The sequence below is a fragment of the Aquarana catesbeiana genome, unplaced genomic scaffold, assembly GCF_042186555.1.
Source record: "Aquarana catesbeiana isolate 2022-GZ unplaced genomic scaffold, ASM4218655v1 unanchor237, whole genome shotgun sequence".
NCBI lineage: Eukaryota > Metazoa > Chordata > Amphibia > Anura > Ranidae > Aquarana > Aquarana catesbeiana.
In genome coordinates, this window is record NW_027362665.1 from 2,608,642 (window position 1) to 2,623,269 (window position 14,628).

Consider the following 14,628-nt stretch of genomic DNA (forward strand, 5'->3'; position numbering starts at 1 on the left):
ATAGCAGTGGGTAGAGGGGAGAGAGCAGAAGTCAGGACTATGTAATGTACAACATATTGTATAAGATACAACAGATAGGACTATATAGTATCAGAATGATGTAATGTACAAGACAGAGTATATAGTGCAGGGGTCAGGAGTATGCAATGTACAATTAAGGAAAATTGTTATCCATACTTTACCGTAATTTGCCTTTCCTGGATCCTCCCCATGTCAGCCTACTATGGGTCAGCTCCGCCCCCTCCAGGACCACCTCTTTCTTAGCCCATAAATGGTGGCTGTCTGCCCACACCAGTGTTCAAAAATACCCTCCTCGCAATGGATAAACTGGGTGGGAATCCCTGGCTGACATGGGGAGGATCCAGGAAAGGAAAATTACGGTAAGTGTGGATAACAATTTTCCTTATTCCCGGACCTCCCCATATCAGCCTACTATGGGATGTACCAAGCAATATTAAGAAGGGAGGGAAGACAAAAAATAAGCCAAACCCTCAATGCAATACTACTCAAATTTTTAATGGGCAACAGCCGCTGTAATAACCATAGAGCCAAATGTTTCCTCAGGCGGACAAGCCATATTAAGCCTGTAATGCCTAATAAAAGGTGTTGGGCGCACTCCAGCTTGCTGCTCTGCAAACTACCTCAGGGGCGAACTTTGCGTATGCTGCCATACCCCTTGTCGAATGTGCTTTGATCTCTGAAGGAGGAAGGCCCAGGGTTTGTATGAAATATGTATGGTCTTGACAAACCAGGAAGACACAGCTCTGGATGTTGCTGGCATACCCTTTTTAGGCCCCATTGGGAAAACCTACAGCTGATCTTGTTTTCAAAAGCTTTTAGTCCATTTCAGGGAGGTTGAAACTGCAGAGACCAGGTCTAACATACTCCACTCATCATCAGCTGTATCCGCTGGAAAGGCTGGGAGAATTACCTCCCAGTTCATACGAAATTATGTGGCCACCTTAGGTAGAAAGCTTGGTACCGGCCTAAGGACTATCTTGTTTGGGAGCACCAAACAATATGGCTCTTTAGATGAGAAGGCGCACAACTCGGAGACTCTTCTGGCCGAGACAACAGCTAGTAAAAAACAAAAAACTGTTAAAAGAAATAATAAACAAGAGAAAACTTGATCAAACGGAGGAACCAGCAATGTTCCCAAGACTAGTGTTAAGTCCTCTTTTGGAAAAAACGATTTCAATGGAGGTCTGATTTCTATGGCTGCCCCTAAAAATCAGATCACCAATGGATGTAGAGCATATCTTGTACACAACATAGCCGACAAGGCGGGGATTTGACCTTTCAGGGAATTATAATCTAACCCTTAGAGACCACTCTGCAGAAACTTCAAAATGTTAGATACTGAAGGAGATCCAAGGTCACAACCCCTTTCTGTAGTATTCCAGATCCGGTGATAGGTTACATTCGTAGACCTCTTACGAGCCTGTAATAATGTCTCCACTACACCGCCCGAGAGACCCCAGCCAGTCAAAGCCCCCTCTCACTTTCAAGTCATTAAATTCATCCTCCTGCGGTTCGGATATGAGGCCCCACTCTGCACAAGGAGATTTTGACAAGGAGGCAGTGGGATTGGTGAGCCCAACTTTATCCTCCAAGCCAGAGGGAACCACAGCTCCCTGAGCCAGTAAGGTAGGACTACTATTGCTGCGACCCTTTCTCGCTGAATCTGCAGCAGGATTTTGAGAGCCAAGGGAAGCGGCGGGAACACATACACCAAGGGGAAGTTCCAAGACCTGGACAGAGCACCCTGACCCAACGCCTGTGGATGCCAGGTCCGGGAGAAGAAGCAAGGCAGTTGACAATTCTTCTCCAATGCCATAAGATCTATTGAAGGCGTCCCCCAGACCCTGAAGATCCTGCATAGGTACTTGGAGTTGAGGCCTCATTTGTTGTGATCCCCAAAGCATCGACTCAAGCGATCTGCTAAAACATTCCCAGGCCCTGGGAGATAAGATGCTGTAAAAGAGCTGAGATTCTTCTCTGCCCATAGGAAGATTGACATGGCACCTGAAGGAGCGGGCAATGTCTTGTGCCCCCTTGATGAGACACATAAGCCACCGTAGTTTTGTTGTCCAAAAGGATCTTGACAGCTTGACCTCGCAACATAGGTTGGAATGCTAAGAGAGTGCATCTGACAGCATCCAGTCCCAGGAAATTTGAACTCTTCGCCCCACAAAGGTTCCATTAGCCTTGAACCTGCTGTCCCAGGCAGTGTGCCCCGCAGCCTGCCAGACTGGCATTGGTTGTCACCACTATTGGTTCTGAGGCCTTCAACGGAACTCCGCGGGAAAGATTGCGAGCTACTGACCACCAAACCAGGGACCAGATAATCAGAATTAGCAGATAGATTTTCTGGAACAAGGAGTGACGATCCCACTGAAGAAGAAAGTTGCATTGAAACCTCCTTCTGCACCACCTGACCCACGGGACTACTGGAACTGTGGCTGATAGAACCCCCAGATACTGCATGCATTCCTTCACCATCATAGAAGGCCTGGCCATCACTGCTTTTGTCTGAGACTGGATCTCCTGGATCTTCCTCTGAGGAAGAGAAACACGACTCCGATCCTTGTCAAATTGTACTCCTAAATACTCCACCATTTGGGTTGGATGCATCTGGCTCTTCCGAAAGTTGATCAACCAACCGAAACGAGCTAATGTTTTGCAGGTGAAATTCACATGAACTATAAGGAGCTCATTTGATGGACCCAGAAGTAGCATGTCATCTAAGATCTGCTGCTGGAAACCCGCTGAATTGCTGATTCCAAGTCTTCCCAAAGAGTAGCTTCCCGTTGAATGGAACCAAACAGACTGTGCTTGGAAGTCTTATGGGCCGACCAATGCTTCAACCATAAGGCTCTGCGGGCTGTGATGGAATGAGCCATTGTCTTTGCTGTTATCTTGACCTAGTCAACAGCCATAAACTCTACAGCAGTCTTGAAAACTGCAAAGGAGAAGAACTGTCAATACCCAGACTTTCATCCGAACATCTATCCACCAGCTCTGCTACCCACACTCTAACGCTGGATTCACACCCATGCACTCCCAGCGCTCCCCACAGACCCGCACCACAGAACGTGCTCCATAGGAGACCATGGTAAATGGACAGTAGTGAAAATCCGCAAAACGGAAAAAGCACCAAAAACGCACAGGTGCGAATCCAGCCCAAGTGCTGATGCCACAGAAGTGAGTGCTACCGCTGGTCTGCAGGCTGCCAAACTATACAACCTTTTAGGTCTGCATTTATTCTGCGATCCATAGGATCCCTAAAAGAGACCTAATCCTCCAGTGGAAGCGCAATGTGGCGGGTGAATCTACGTAATGAAGCATCCACCTTAGGCGTAGTGTCCCAAGGGGTACAGCTTCGATACTCTATTATGCACATTGAGCTTCTTCTCAGGCCCCGCAGATCTCAGCCTCAGATGGATCCGAATCGCTATCGACTTCAGAGTTAAAACGCACTGAAAACACATGACCTGAATCTGCAGATGCTGAAGATACAGTAGGATGAGCAGGATTCCTTGAAACACTCTTTTACCCTTCCTTGACTGCGTGCTTAATGTAGGATTTAACCTGGTGTGCTTTAGCAGCATTGTCCTGAGCCGCCTCCTTGAAGCAAGATGCACATACCTGCTTTCCTCTGAGGACCTCAGTTGAGCAGGCCCAACAGGATCTTTCTTCTGCCAGGGCTGGCGATGAAACCGAAGGAGAGGATCTTCTTCTGTGTCTGCGCCCAGATTAGCTCTTTCTAGAGGCTTTCTGATGTCTTGACCTCTCTTGGCTCGGTTCCGAGCGACTAAAGTGAGGTAAGGGAGATCCCTTTTTTACTCCTTTGAGGCTGGAATGCTGATTTGGAACCTCTTTGCGGGCGTTTATCCCGCACTGGGCCCTTCTCTCTGTAAAACACAGAGGATGTGCTCTCTTTTTAAAACAAAAAATAAATAAAATAAATACAATTAAAATAAACTTCTCCATCCGAATCTTCAGTGCTAAGGCAGCTAGGCAGACAGGCAACATTCCCCAGACCTTTAAGGCACAGGATAATAAAAACACTGACAGACAAGTAACACAGCAGTAAGTAATGAGAGTCCTGGAAGGAGGCTTACCAGAGCAGAGCAGAGCAGCAGATTGATCAGCTGGAGGCTGAGATTAGCCTAGAGCAGTGTTTCTCAACTCCAGTCCTCAAGGCGCCCAAACAGGTCAGGTTTTCAGGATTTCCCTTAGACGAAACGGCTGTGGTAATTACTAAGGCAGTGAAGCTGATCGAATCACCTGTGCAAAATAGTGGAAATCCTGAAAACATGACCTGTTGGGTCGCCTTGAGGACTGGCGTTGAGAAACACTGGCCTAGAGGACAGAGCCTGCTGCAAATCAGCAGTGAGCATTCTGGTGTTTGCTAGGCAACCCAAAGAGGAAGCTGCCCCAGACCTCACCTGCTAAACTCTGAGCTTCTTGAAAGGAATACACGTGGAGGCGATGAACTACAAGTCCCAGTGAGCCAAACCACTGCCTGAACACACAAAAACATGGAAAGAGAGAGTGCCAGCACCTGCCTAACGAAGGTATATACAGTCATTTATACTGCCAGTGACCTTTGCCAGTATACTGTATCATACAATCCCAGCACCATGGGAACCCACCTCCTCAGGAGATTTACAGCCTATATGGAGGGAGTCTTCTGAACTGGGAGAGGCTGAACCCGAACAGGATGGATGGTGGATGAAGAAAAAAAAAATAAATACAGAAGAAAAAAACAAAAAAAAAACAAAAACAAAAACTTTAAAAGGCGTCTGGAGCGAGGATGAAAAAAAGAACATTGGTGTGGGCAGACAGCCGCCATTTATGGGCTAAGAAAAAGGTGGTCCTGGAGGGGTCAGAGGGGGCGCAGCTGACCCATAGTAGGCTGACATGGGGAGGTCCAGGAAATAAATTATATAGTGTAAGGGTCAGGACTCATAATATTGGTATTCAGTAATCAGTAGAAGATTAAATGTTCACATGAGACAATTTGCAGAGGTCCCACACCGCTGCCTCCCATCTCCTGAGACTGAATACATAGGGGGTTATTTATGAAAGGCAAATCCACTTTGCACTACAAGTGCAAAGGGCACTTGAAATTTCACTGAAAGTGCACTTGGAAGTGCAGTCGCTGTAAATCTGAGGGATAGATCTGAAATGAGGGGAAGCTCTGCTGATTTTATTATCCAATCATGTACAAGCTAAAATGCTGTTTTTTATTTTCCTTGCATGTCCCCCTTGGATCTACAGCGACTGCACTTCTAAGTGCACTTTCAGTACAATTTCAAGTGCACTTGTAGTGCAAAGTGGATTTGCCTTTAGTAAATAACCCCCATTGTTTCTATGTGTTTATGAGATGATGGGGGATCTAGGTGGACCCTCCGTACTGCTCTCTCCTTTACAATAAAGTCTCCTCTTACCCGGTGATGTGAGGGGCAGCCGATTGTCCATCATGATGTCCTTGTAGAGATCCTTGTGTCCTTCTAAATACTCCCACTCCTCCATGGAGAAATAGACAGTGACATCCTGACACCTTATAGGAACCTGACACACACAATGATACAGTCACCATCCAGACACATCCCTTGTCTGTTACTGGATAATGTCCCAGAATTCCCAGCACCGCTCACCTCTCCTGTCAGCAGCTCCATCATCTTCTTGGTGACTTCTAGAATCTTCTCCATGTTGTGTCTTGTAGGGATCGGGGATGGAGGTGGAGGGATGGTGATGGGATTCTGGATTCTCAAGGATCTTCTGGTCATATTATGAGATCTCCTTCTTGTAGATTTCTTCATTATTACTGTACAGTTCTGTGTTATACAAAGATAAATATCACTCTCCCATAATCCCTCATCTCTATGGTCAGATCTATATTTATTCTCCAGGGATTGGCCACAATGTTCTTGATTCAGCAAAGGACAGACATCTCCTTTCAATGATATGATTACATTGTGGTCAGATTTATAGCTTATTCTAGAAGTCAAACTGTATAATAGAGTCACACATTTTTTACTAGTAAGGCTCACTGACCCACCAGGAAATGTTACCCATTTAGTTATTTTCTATACCCAATGCCGCCATCTTGTGCTATAACCAAATATTAGAGTATGTACACTTTATGTATTCATAGTACTTGTGTGCATGGCCCCCGATAAGGGGTACCACCGGTTCTGCTGTATGGGGCCCGGGCCCTATCAGTTCCTGAGGGGCCCAGGAAGCTAACATGTCCAGCTGAAGCGGCTAAGTTACATTCTGTTGGCTTCCTGTCATTCTATGACTGAGCGGCTCATCAGTGCTCTGAATGTTAGCTGAACTCCCTCTCTTCTCTCTCAGTGTGACTTGTTCATATTCCCTTCTGATTGTAACTTTCTTTCTCTTCACTTCCTTCCTCCAGATTCTTTCCATTCTCACTCTGCTTCTCAGATATGCCCCCCCATCCCCCTTTCCTACAATAAAGCTCTGATCCTTCTCCCTGATATCTCTGATTGTGTCCCGGTGTCTCCCTGCAGTCCTTCACTCCTGTACTCCTTGTTCTGTCTGATCTATCCAGTCTCCTGTCTGCACAGACTATATATCTTCCCTGTTGTCTCCTCATCGCTCTCCCGAACAGCTGTATTCCGTTCTGCCTTTATCTTCTCCCACCACAGCTTAGTGTACTATATGCAGCTGAGCTTCCCACTCCTCTCCCACTATATGCAGCTGAGCTTCCCACTCCTCTCCCACTATATGCAGCTGGGCTTCCCACTCCTCTCCCACTATATGCAGCTGGGCTTCCCACTCCTCTCCCACTATATCTAGCTGGGCTTCCCACTCCTCTCCCACTATATCTAGCTGGGCTTCCCACTCCTCTCCCACTATATCTAGCTGGGCTTCCCACTCCTCTCCCACTATATCTAGCTGGGCTTCCCACTCCTCTCCCACTATATCTAGCTGGGCTTCCCACTCCTCTCCCACTATATCTAGCTGGGCTTCCCACTCCTCTCCCACTATATCTAGCTGGGCTTCCCACTCCTCTCCCACTATATCTAGCTGGGCTTCCCACTCCTCTCCCACTATATCTAGCTGGGCTTCCCACTCCTCTCCCACTATATCTAGCTGGGCTTCCCACTCCTCTCCCACTATATCTAGCTGGGCTTCCCACTCCTCTCCCACTATATCTAGCTGGGCTTCCCACTCCTCTCCCACTATATCTAGCTGGGCTTCCCACTCCTCTCCCACTATATCTAGCTGGGCTTCCCACTCCTCTCCCACTATATCTAGCTGGGCTTCCCACTCCTCTCCCACTATATCTAGCTGGGCTTCCCACTCCTCTCCCACTATATCTAGCTGGGCTTCCCACTCCTCTCCCACTATATCTAGCTGGGCTTCCCACTCCTCTCCCACTATATCTAGCTGGGCTTCCCACTCCTCTCCCACTATATGTAGCTGGGCTTCCCACTCCTCTCCCACTATATGTAGCTGGGCTTCCCACTCCTCTCCCACTATATGTAGCTGGGCTTCCCACTCCTCTCCCACTATATGTAGCTGGGCTTCCCACTCCTCTCCCACTATATGTAGCTGGGCTTCCCACTCCTCTCCCACTATATGTAGCTGGGCTTCCCACTCCTCTCCCACTATATGTAGCTGGGCTTCCCACTCCTCTCCCACTATATGTAGCTGGGCTTCCCACTCCTCTCCCACTATATGTAGCTGGGCTTCCCACTCCTCTCCCACTATATGTAGCTGGGCTTCCCACTCCTCTCCCACTATATGTAGCTGGGCTTCCCACTCCTCTCCCACTATATGTAGCTGGGCTTCCCACTCCTCTCCCACTATATGTAGCTGGGCTTCCCACTCCTCTCCCACTATATGTAGCTGGGCTTCCCACTCCTCTCCCACTATATGTAGCTGGGCTTCCCACTCCTCTCCCACTATAAGTAGCTGGGCTTTCAACTCCTCTCACACTATAAGCAGCTGGGCTTTCCACTCCTCTCCCACTATATGTAGCTGGGCTTCCCACTCCTCTCCCACTATAAGTAGCTGGACTTCCCACTCCTCTCCCACTATAAGTAGCTGGGCTTCCCACTCCTCTCCCACTATATGTAGCTGGACTTCCCACTCCTCTCCCACTATATGTAGCTGGGCTTCCCACTCCTCTCCCACTATATATAGTTGGGCTTCCCACTCCTCTCCCACTATATGTAGCTGGTCTTCCCACTCCTCTCCCACTATATGTAGCTGGTCTTCCCACTCCTCTCCCACTATATGTAGCTGGTCTTCCCACTCCTCTCCCACTATATGTAGCTGGTCTTCCCTCTCCTCTCCCACTATATGTAGCTGGGCTTCCCACTCCTCTCACACTATATGTAGCTGGGCTGCTCACTCCTCTCCCACTATATGTAGCTGGGCTTCCCACTCCTCTCCCACTATATGTAGCTGGACTTCCCACTCCTCTCCCACTATATGTAGCTGGACTTCCCACTCCTCTCCCACTATATGTAGCTGGTCTTCCCACTCCTCTCCCACTATATGTAGCTGGTCTTCCCACTCCTCTCCCACTATATGTAGCTGGTCTTCCCACTCCTCTCCCACTATATGTAGCTGGTCTTCCCACTCCTCTCCCACTATATGTAGCTGGTCTTCCCTCTCCTCTCCCACTATATGTAGCTGGTCTTCCCTCTCCTCTCCCACTATATGTAGCTGGGCTTCCCACTCCTCTCCCACTATATGTAGCTGGGCTTCCCACTCCTCTCCCACTATATGTAGCTGGGCTTCCCACTCCTCTCCCACTATATGTAGCTGGGCTTCCCACTCCTCTCCCACTATATGTAGCTGGACTTCCCACTCCTCTCCCACTATATGTAGCTGGACTTCCCACTCCTCTCCCACTATATGTAGCTGGACTTCCCACTCCTCTCCCACTATATGTAGCTGGACTTCCCACTCCTCTCCCACTATATGTAGCTGGACTTCCCACTCCTCTCTCCCGGTCTGGTTCCCTTCAGTTCACTTCCTCTATTCTATACAACTCTTCTCTCCCTTCCATACACTGTCATTACCAAGTCTATATCTCACTGATCAACTCTATTTATACGAGATTTATTATTATACGAGATTTATATAGCGCCAACAGTTTACTCAGTGCTTTACAATGTATAAGGGGGACAACACAATTACAGTTCAATACAAAAGGTACAGGAGGGCCCGGCTCGTAGAGCTTACATTCTAAAGAGAGGGGGTGGTGGTACAAAAGGTAATAGCTGCAAAGAATGATTTGATGGGGGTGGCTCAGGGACAGTTATGTGGGTGTGGGATAGGCTTCCCTGAATAAATGAGTTTTCAGGGATCTCCTAAAGGTGGACAGGTTAGGGGCTGATCGGACATACTGGGGCAGGGAGTTCCAGAGGATGGGAGAGGCTCTGGAGAAGTCCTGAAGGCGAGCATGGGAGGAGGTAACAAGGGAGCTAGACAGCAGGAGGTCCTGGGAGGAGCGGAGGGGACGATTTGGGCGATATCTGCAGATGAGGTTGGTGATGTAGATGGGGGCGATGTTGTGAATGGCCTTGTATGTTATGGTTAGCATTTTGAATTTTACACGGTGGGGGAGGGGAAGCCAGTGAAGGGATTGGCAGAGAGGGGCAGCAGTCACAGATCGATTAGTGAGGTGTATTAGTCTAGCAGCAGCATTCATAATAGACTGAAGGGGGGGAGGAGCCTGTGTAAGGGGTAGGCCATTAAGGAGAAAGTTGCAGTAGTCGAGGCGGGAAATAATCAAGGAGTGAATAAGTTGCTTTGTGGTGTCATTAGTCAGGAAGGGTCGAATTCTGGAGATGTTGCGGAGGTTAAGGCGGCAGGATTTAGCCAGTGATTGGATGTGGGGGCTGAAGGAGAGGTCAGAGTCAAGGATTACACCCAGGACCCTGGCATGTGTGGAGGGACCAATGGTTGTGTTGTTGATATTAATGGTGAAGTCACAGGAGGGGGACCGTGAAGGAGGAAATATAACAAGCTCAGTTTTAGAAAGATTAAGTTTGAGGAAGTGGTGTGACATCCATACCGATATGTCATTCAGCAAGTTTGAGATCCGTGAGGAGATAGTGGGGATGAGTTGAGGAGTGGAGAGATAGATCTGGGTGTCATCGGCATAGAGATGGTATTGGAAGCCATGGGAGGTGATCAACTGGCCCAGGGAAGAGGTATAGAGTGAGAAAAGGAGAGCCCCAAGGACGGAGCCTTGGGGTACCCCAACAGAAAGAGGAAGGGGAGCAGAGGAGATAGAGTTGTAAGTGACACTGAAAGTGCGCTGAGATAGGTAGGAGGAGAACCAGGATAATGCAGAATCACGGAGGCCAAGGGAGTGTAATTTGCTGAGGAACAGCAGGTGGTCAACTGTGTCAAAGGCAGCAGAGAGGTCTAAAAGTATGAGTATGGAGTAATGGCCATTGGTTTTAGCAGTTATTAGGTCATAGGTGAGTTTTAGTAGGGCAGTTTCAGTGGAATGTTGTAGGCGGAAGCCAAACTGTAGGGGGTCGAGAAGGTTGTTGTCCGTGAGGTAGCGACTCATTTGGTCATGGACAAGGCGTTCGATGAGCTTGGAGGCAAATGGGAGAAGGGAGATGGGTCTTAAGTTATTCAAACAGGTGGGGTCTAGTGAGGGTTTTTTGAGTATGAGGGTAACCAGTGCATGTTTGAGCGGGGAAGGAAAGGTGCCGGAGGAGAGGGAGAGGTAGAAGATGTGGGTTAGGGAGTTGAGGATAGAGTGGGAAGGTGGTCGCAGTAATTGAGAGGGGACAGGGTCCAGGGGACATGTAGTGAGGTGGGCCATGGAGAGGAGTTTATCAACTTTTTTTATGGAAACTGGGCAAAAGGAGGAGAGTATTGAGTGTGGTGTTGGACCTGATATGTTGGGTAGGGGAGGAATTTGAATGCTGGATATCTCCTTGCGAATTGTGTTGATTTTGCTACTGAAATGGTTGGCAATATGTTGGTGGGTGGGGGCAGTGGGGGGTGAAGTAAGGAATAAAGGGTAGAAAAGAGTTGACGAGGCTTGGATGAGAGGGTTTTGTTGAGAGGGTTGTAATAGGTTTGTTTAGCGGTGTGGAGGCAAGAGTTGTATTTGAGAAGGGGAGATTTGTAGAGGGTAAAATCTTGCAGGGATTTAGATTTACGCCATGCTCGCTCAAGAGCATGGCTGTGTCTCTTGAGACTTCTGGTGTCATCTGTTTGCCAGGGTTGTGGCAGATGGGGCCTGGTTCTGCGTGTAGAAAGAGGAGCAAATAAGTCTAGGGAGGATGACAACGTGGTGTTGTAGATAGAAGTGGTTAGGTCTGGGCAGGACAGGGGTGCGATTTTGTCATAAAGGCCATCAGTAGCAGAGTGAAGAAGGGAAGGTTTGAGGTTGCGAAGGTTCCTGCGGGTAGTGGTTTGTGGGTTGGCAGCATGGGATGTAGGAGACAAGGAGAGTGTGAAACGGATAAGATTGTGATCAGAGAGAGGAAAGGGGGTGTTAGAGAGGTTGCAGGGAGTGCAGTGATGGGAGAATACGAGGTTGAGAGTATTGCTGTTGGAGTGAGTGGTGGTTTGTGTCCATTGTGTTAGGTTAAAAGAGGAGGTTAGGTTGAGTAGTTTAGAAGTGGTAGCATTATTAACATTGATTGGAATGTTAAAGTCACCTAGGATTATGGCAGGCACTTCGGATGAGAGAAAATAGGGTAGCCATGCAGAGAAGTTATCCAGAAAGCGTGACACTGGTCCAGGAGGCCGATAAATGACTGAGACCCTCAGACAAGCTGGAGAGAAAAGACAAATGCAGTACATTTCGAAAGAGCAGGGGGAAAGAGATGGGGGTGTGGGAAGTACCTGGAAGGTGCATTGTGGGGAGAGGAGAAGTCCGACACCACCTCCTTTTCGTCCACTGGGTCTGGTGGAGTGAGTCCAGAGAAGGCCACTGTGGGACAGTGCAGCTGGAGAGGTAGTATCAAATTCCTGGAGCCAGGTTTCAGTTATAGCAAATAGATCAAGGGATTTGGAGAGGAAAAGGTCATTGACAGAGACTAGTTTGTTGAAGACTGAGTGGGCATTCCAGAGGGCACATGAAAGAGGGGGGCTGACTTGTGGAATCAGGGGAATTGGGATGAGAAGGTTGAAGTTACGACTACTGTTGGAGGAGGTAGATGGCCGATCTTGGCGTTGGGAATTGGGTGTGGGAGGGCCGGGGTTTGGTGCGATGTCCCCAGACATTAGGAGTAGTAGGAGGGTGAGGGTGGTAAGGCGGGAGTGGGATTTATCCCTTTCATGACTAAGCCTATTTTTGAAATTTGGTGTTTACAAGTTAAAATCCGTATTTTTTGCTAGAAAATTACTTAGAACCCCAAACATTATATATATTTTTTTAGAAGAGAATCTAGAGAATAAAATGGCGATTGTTGAAACATTTTTTATCACACGGTATTTGTGCAGCGGTGTTTTAAACGCAAATTTTTGGAAAAGTGACACTTTCATGAATTTTAAAAAATCCAAACAGTAAAGTTACCCCAATTTTTTTGTATAATGTGAAAGATGATGTTACGCCGAGTAAATAGATACCAAACATGTCACACTTTATAATTGCACGCACTCGCGGAATGGCGACAAACTATGGTACCTATGAATTTCCATAGGCGACGCTTTAACATTTTTTTACGGTTACCAGGTTTGAGCTACAGAGGAGGTCTAGAGCTAGAATTATTGCTCTCGCTCTGACGATCGCGGCGATACCTCACATGTGTGGTTTGAACACCGTTTACATATGCGGGCGCGACTTCCGTATGCGTTTTCTTCGCTGCGCGAGCTCGCGGGGACAGGGGCACTTTAAAAAAAATTTTTTTTTTTTTATTTATTTTATTTATTTTTGTACTTTTATAAATTGTGTTTAAATTTTTTTTTTTTTTTTTTTTTACTTTTATTGCTGTCACAAGCAATGTAAACATCCCTTGTGACAGTAATAGGTGGTGACAGGTACTCTTTATGGAGGGATGGGGGGTCTAAAAGACCCCCCATCCCTCCTTTACACTTCAAAGTATTCAGATCGCCGAAAATGGCGATTCTGAATACTGTGTACTTTTTTAAATTCGGCGCCATTGGCAGCCGAGTAAACGGGAAGTGACGTCATGACGTCGCTTCCGCGTTTACAACAAGGAGGATGGAACGAAGCCGCTCACAGCTTCGTTCCAGCCCGCCCCCAGCCGCCGAAGATTCCCGATTGGACACCGGGCCTCCCGATCGCACGGGAGGCCCGGTAACAGCGGCGGGAGGCGGCGGGAGGGGGGGATGTCCCCTCCCGCTCCTCCGGTATAACAGCCGAGCGGCTTTTAGCCGCATCGGTTGTTATACTCGGGTAGCCGATCGCCCGCTGAAAACAACGGTACAGGGATGATGCCTGCAGCTGCGGGCATCATCCCCGTATAACTCCGGAAAGCCGAGTACGCATATGTGCGTACGGTCGGCGGGAAGGGGATTTATAGGAGGGCAGATGCTGTGGTGGAATGGACGTGGTGATACTGTGTGGGCTTAGAATGAGAAGGAGGTGGTAAGTGAAGTAATATTGAGTGGGCAGAAGAGAGGGAGATATGTAAAGGTTGGGGGCTGGAGAAGGGGGGATAAAGACATGAGAGTTTGAGGAGAGAGGACGTTATAACAAAGATTAGTGTGAGCATTTTAGAGGGTGGGGACAGGCTAATAGAAGGAAGGCTGAGGAAAGTTAGAGAATGAAGTGGAACAATAATGTCTGTACTTACTTTTTTGTAGCAGTGCCTTAGAAGAAGTGCCCGTGTCCAAGTGCCAAACACTTGTTGCCGGCGTGACACTTTGTGCAAGGAGTGACCAGCCTAAACCCTCTCCAGCCATCCCAAGAAATGAACTAAATTTATAGTGGGAAGGTGTGTGTGGGGGGGGGATTCAAAATTATTCAATTAGAAGCTGATAAAACCAAGCTTGTGGGGGGGTGGGGTTTTACAGCTGTTTTTAACTGTTCACTAACTGATCTAGTTAAAGCAGAACTTTCCCTAAAAGGGGAAGTTCCGGTTTAAGTCCTCCCCCTCCTCTGCCACATTTGGCATGTCATTTTCTTGGGGGAGGGGAGTAGGTACCTGGTTTTGACAGGTACCCACTCCCACTTCCACTCAGACTGCCTAAAAAGTTCTCCTCCTTGCGCATGCACAGTGGGCAGGCGGCTGTGGAGTAGAAAGCAACACAGTCAGCTGTAGGAATGAGCCGAACACCCCCCGGTTCGGTTTGCACCAGAACATCTCGAACAGGCAAAGAGTTCTAGCCAACACGCAAACTCTATTAAAGTCTACAAGACATGAAAAATCAAAAGTCCTCATTTTAAAGGCTTATATACAAGTTATTTGTCGTAAAAAGTCCCGGAGACATGTATCAATGCAAAAAAAGTTTTTAAAACGATTGTTTTTAAAGGAGCAATGATTTTAACCACTTCCTGCCCAGCCGTCATTGTGGTATAGGCCAAGCGGGAAGTAGTTAAAATCACTGCTTTTTTGGTTCAGGTATCCCGACTGAGCATCATGTGATGTCCAGCAGGAAAAGCCGCGATCATGCGCCCTAGGGGGTGCACAG

General features: G+C 47.9%; 2 protein-coding genes across 3 annotated transcripts in view; both read right to left on the reverse strand.

Annotated features, from left to right (window-relative positions):
- Positions 1-14,628, reverse strand: part of LOC141122000 (uncharacterized) — a 146,884-nt gene that overhangs the window by 66,621 nt on the left and 65,635 nt on the right. The gene's annotated exons all lie outside the window — the stretch shown is intronic.
- The window catches only part of LOC141122058 (uncharacterized), a 67,495-nt gene that overhangs the window by 2,147 nt on the left and 50,720 nt on the right, over positions 1-14,628 (reverse strand). Inside the window, exons 6-7 of the mRNA XM_073611854.1 lie at positions 5,667-5,846; positions 5,457-5,580 (exon numbers count right to left, since the gene is read on the reverse strand). Coding sequence (XP_073467955.1) covers positions 5,457-5,580; positions 5,667-5,846 — 304 coding nt within the window. The remainder of the gene's footprint in view (positions 1-5,456; positions 5,581-5,666; positions 5,847-14,628) is intronic.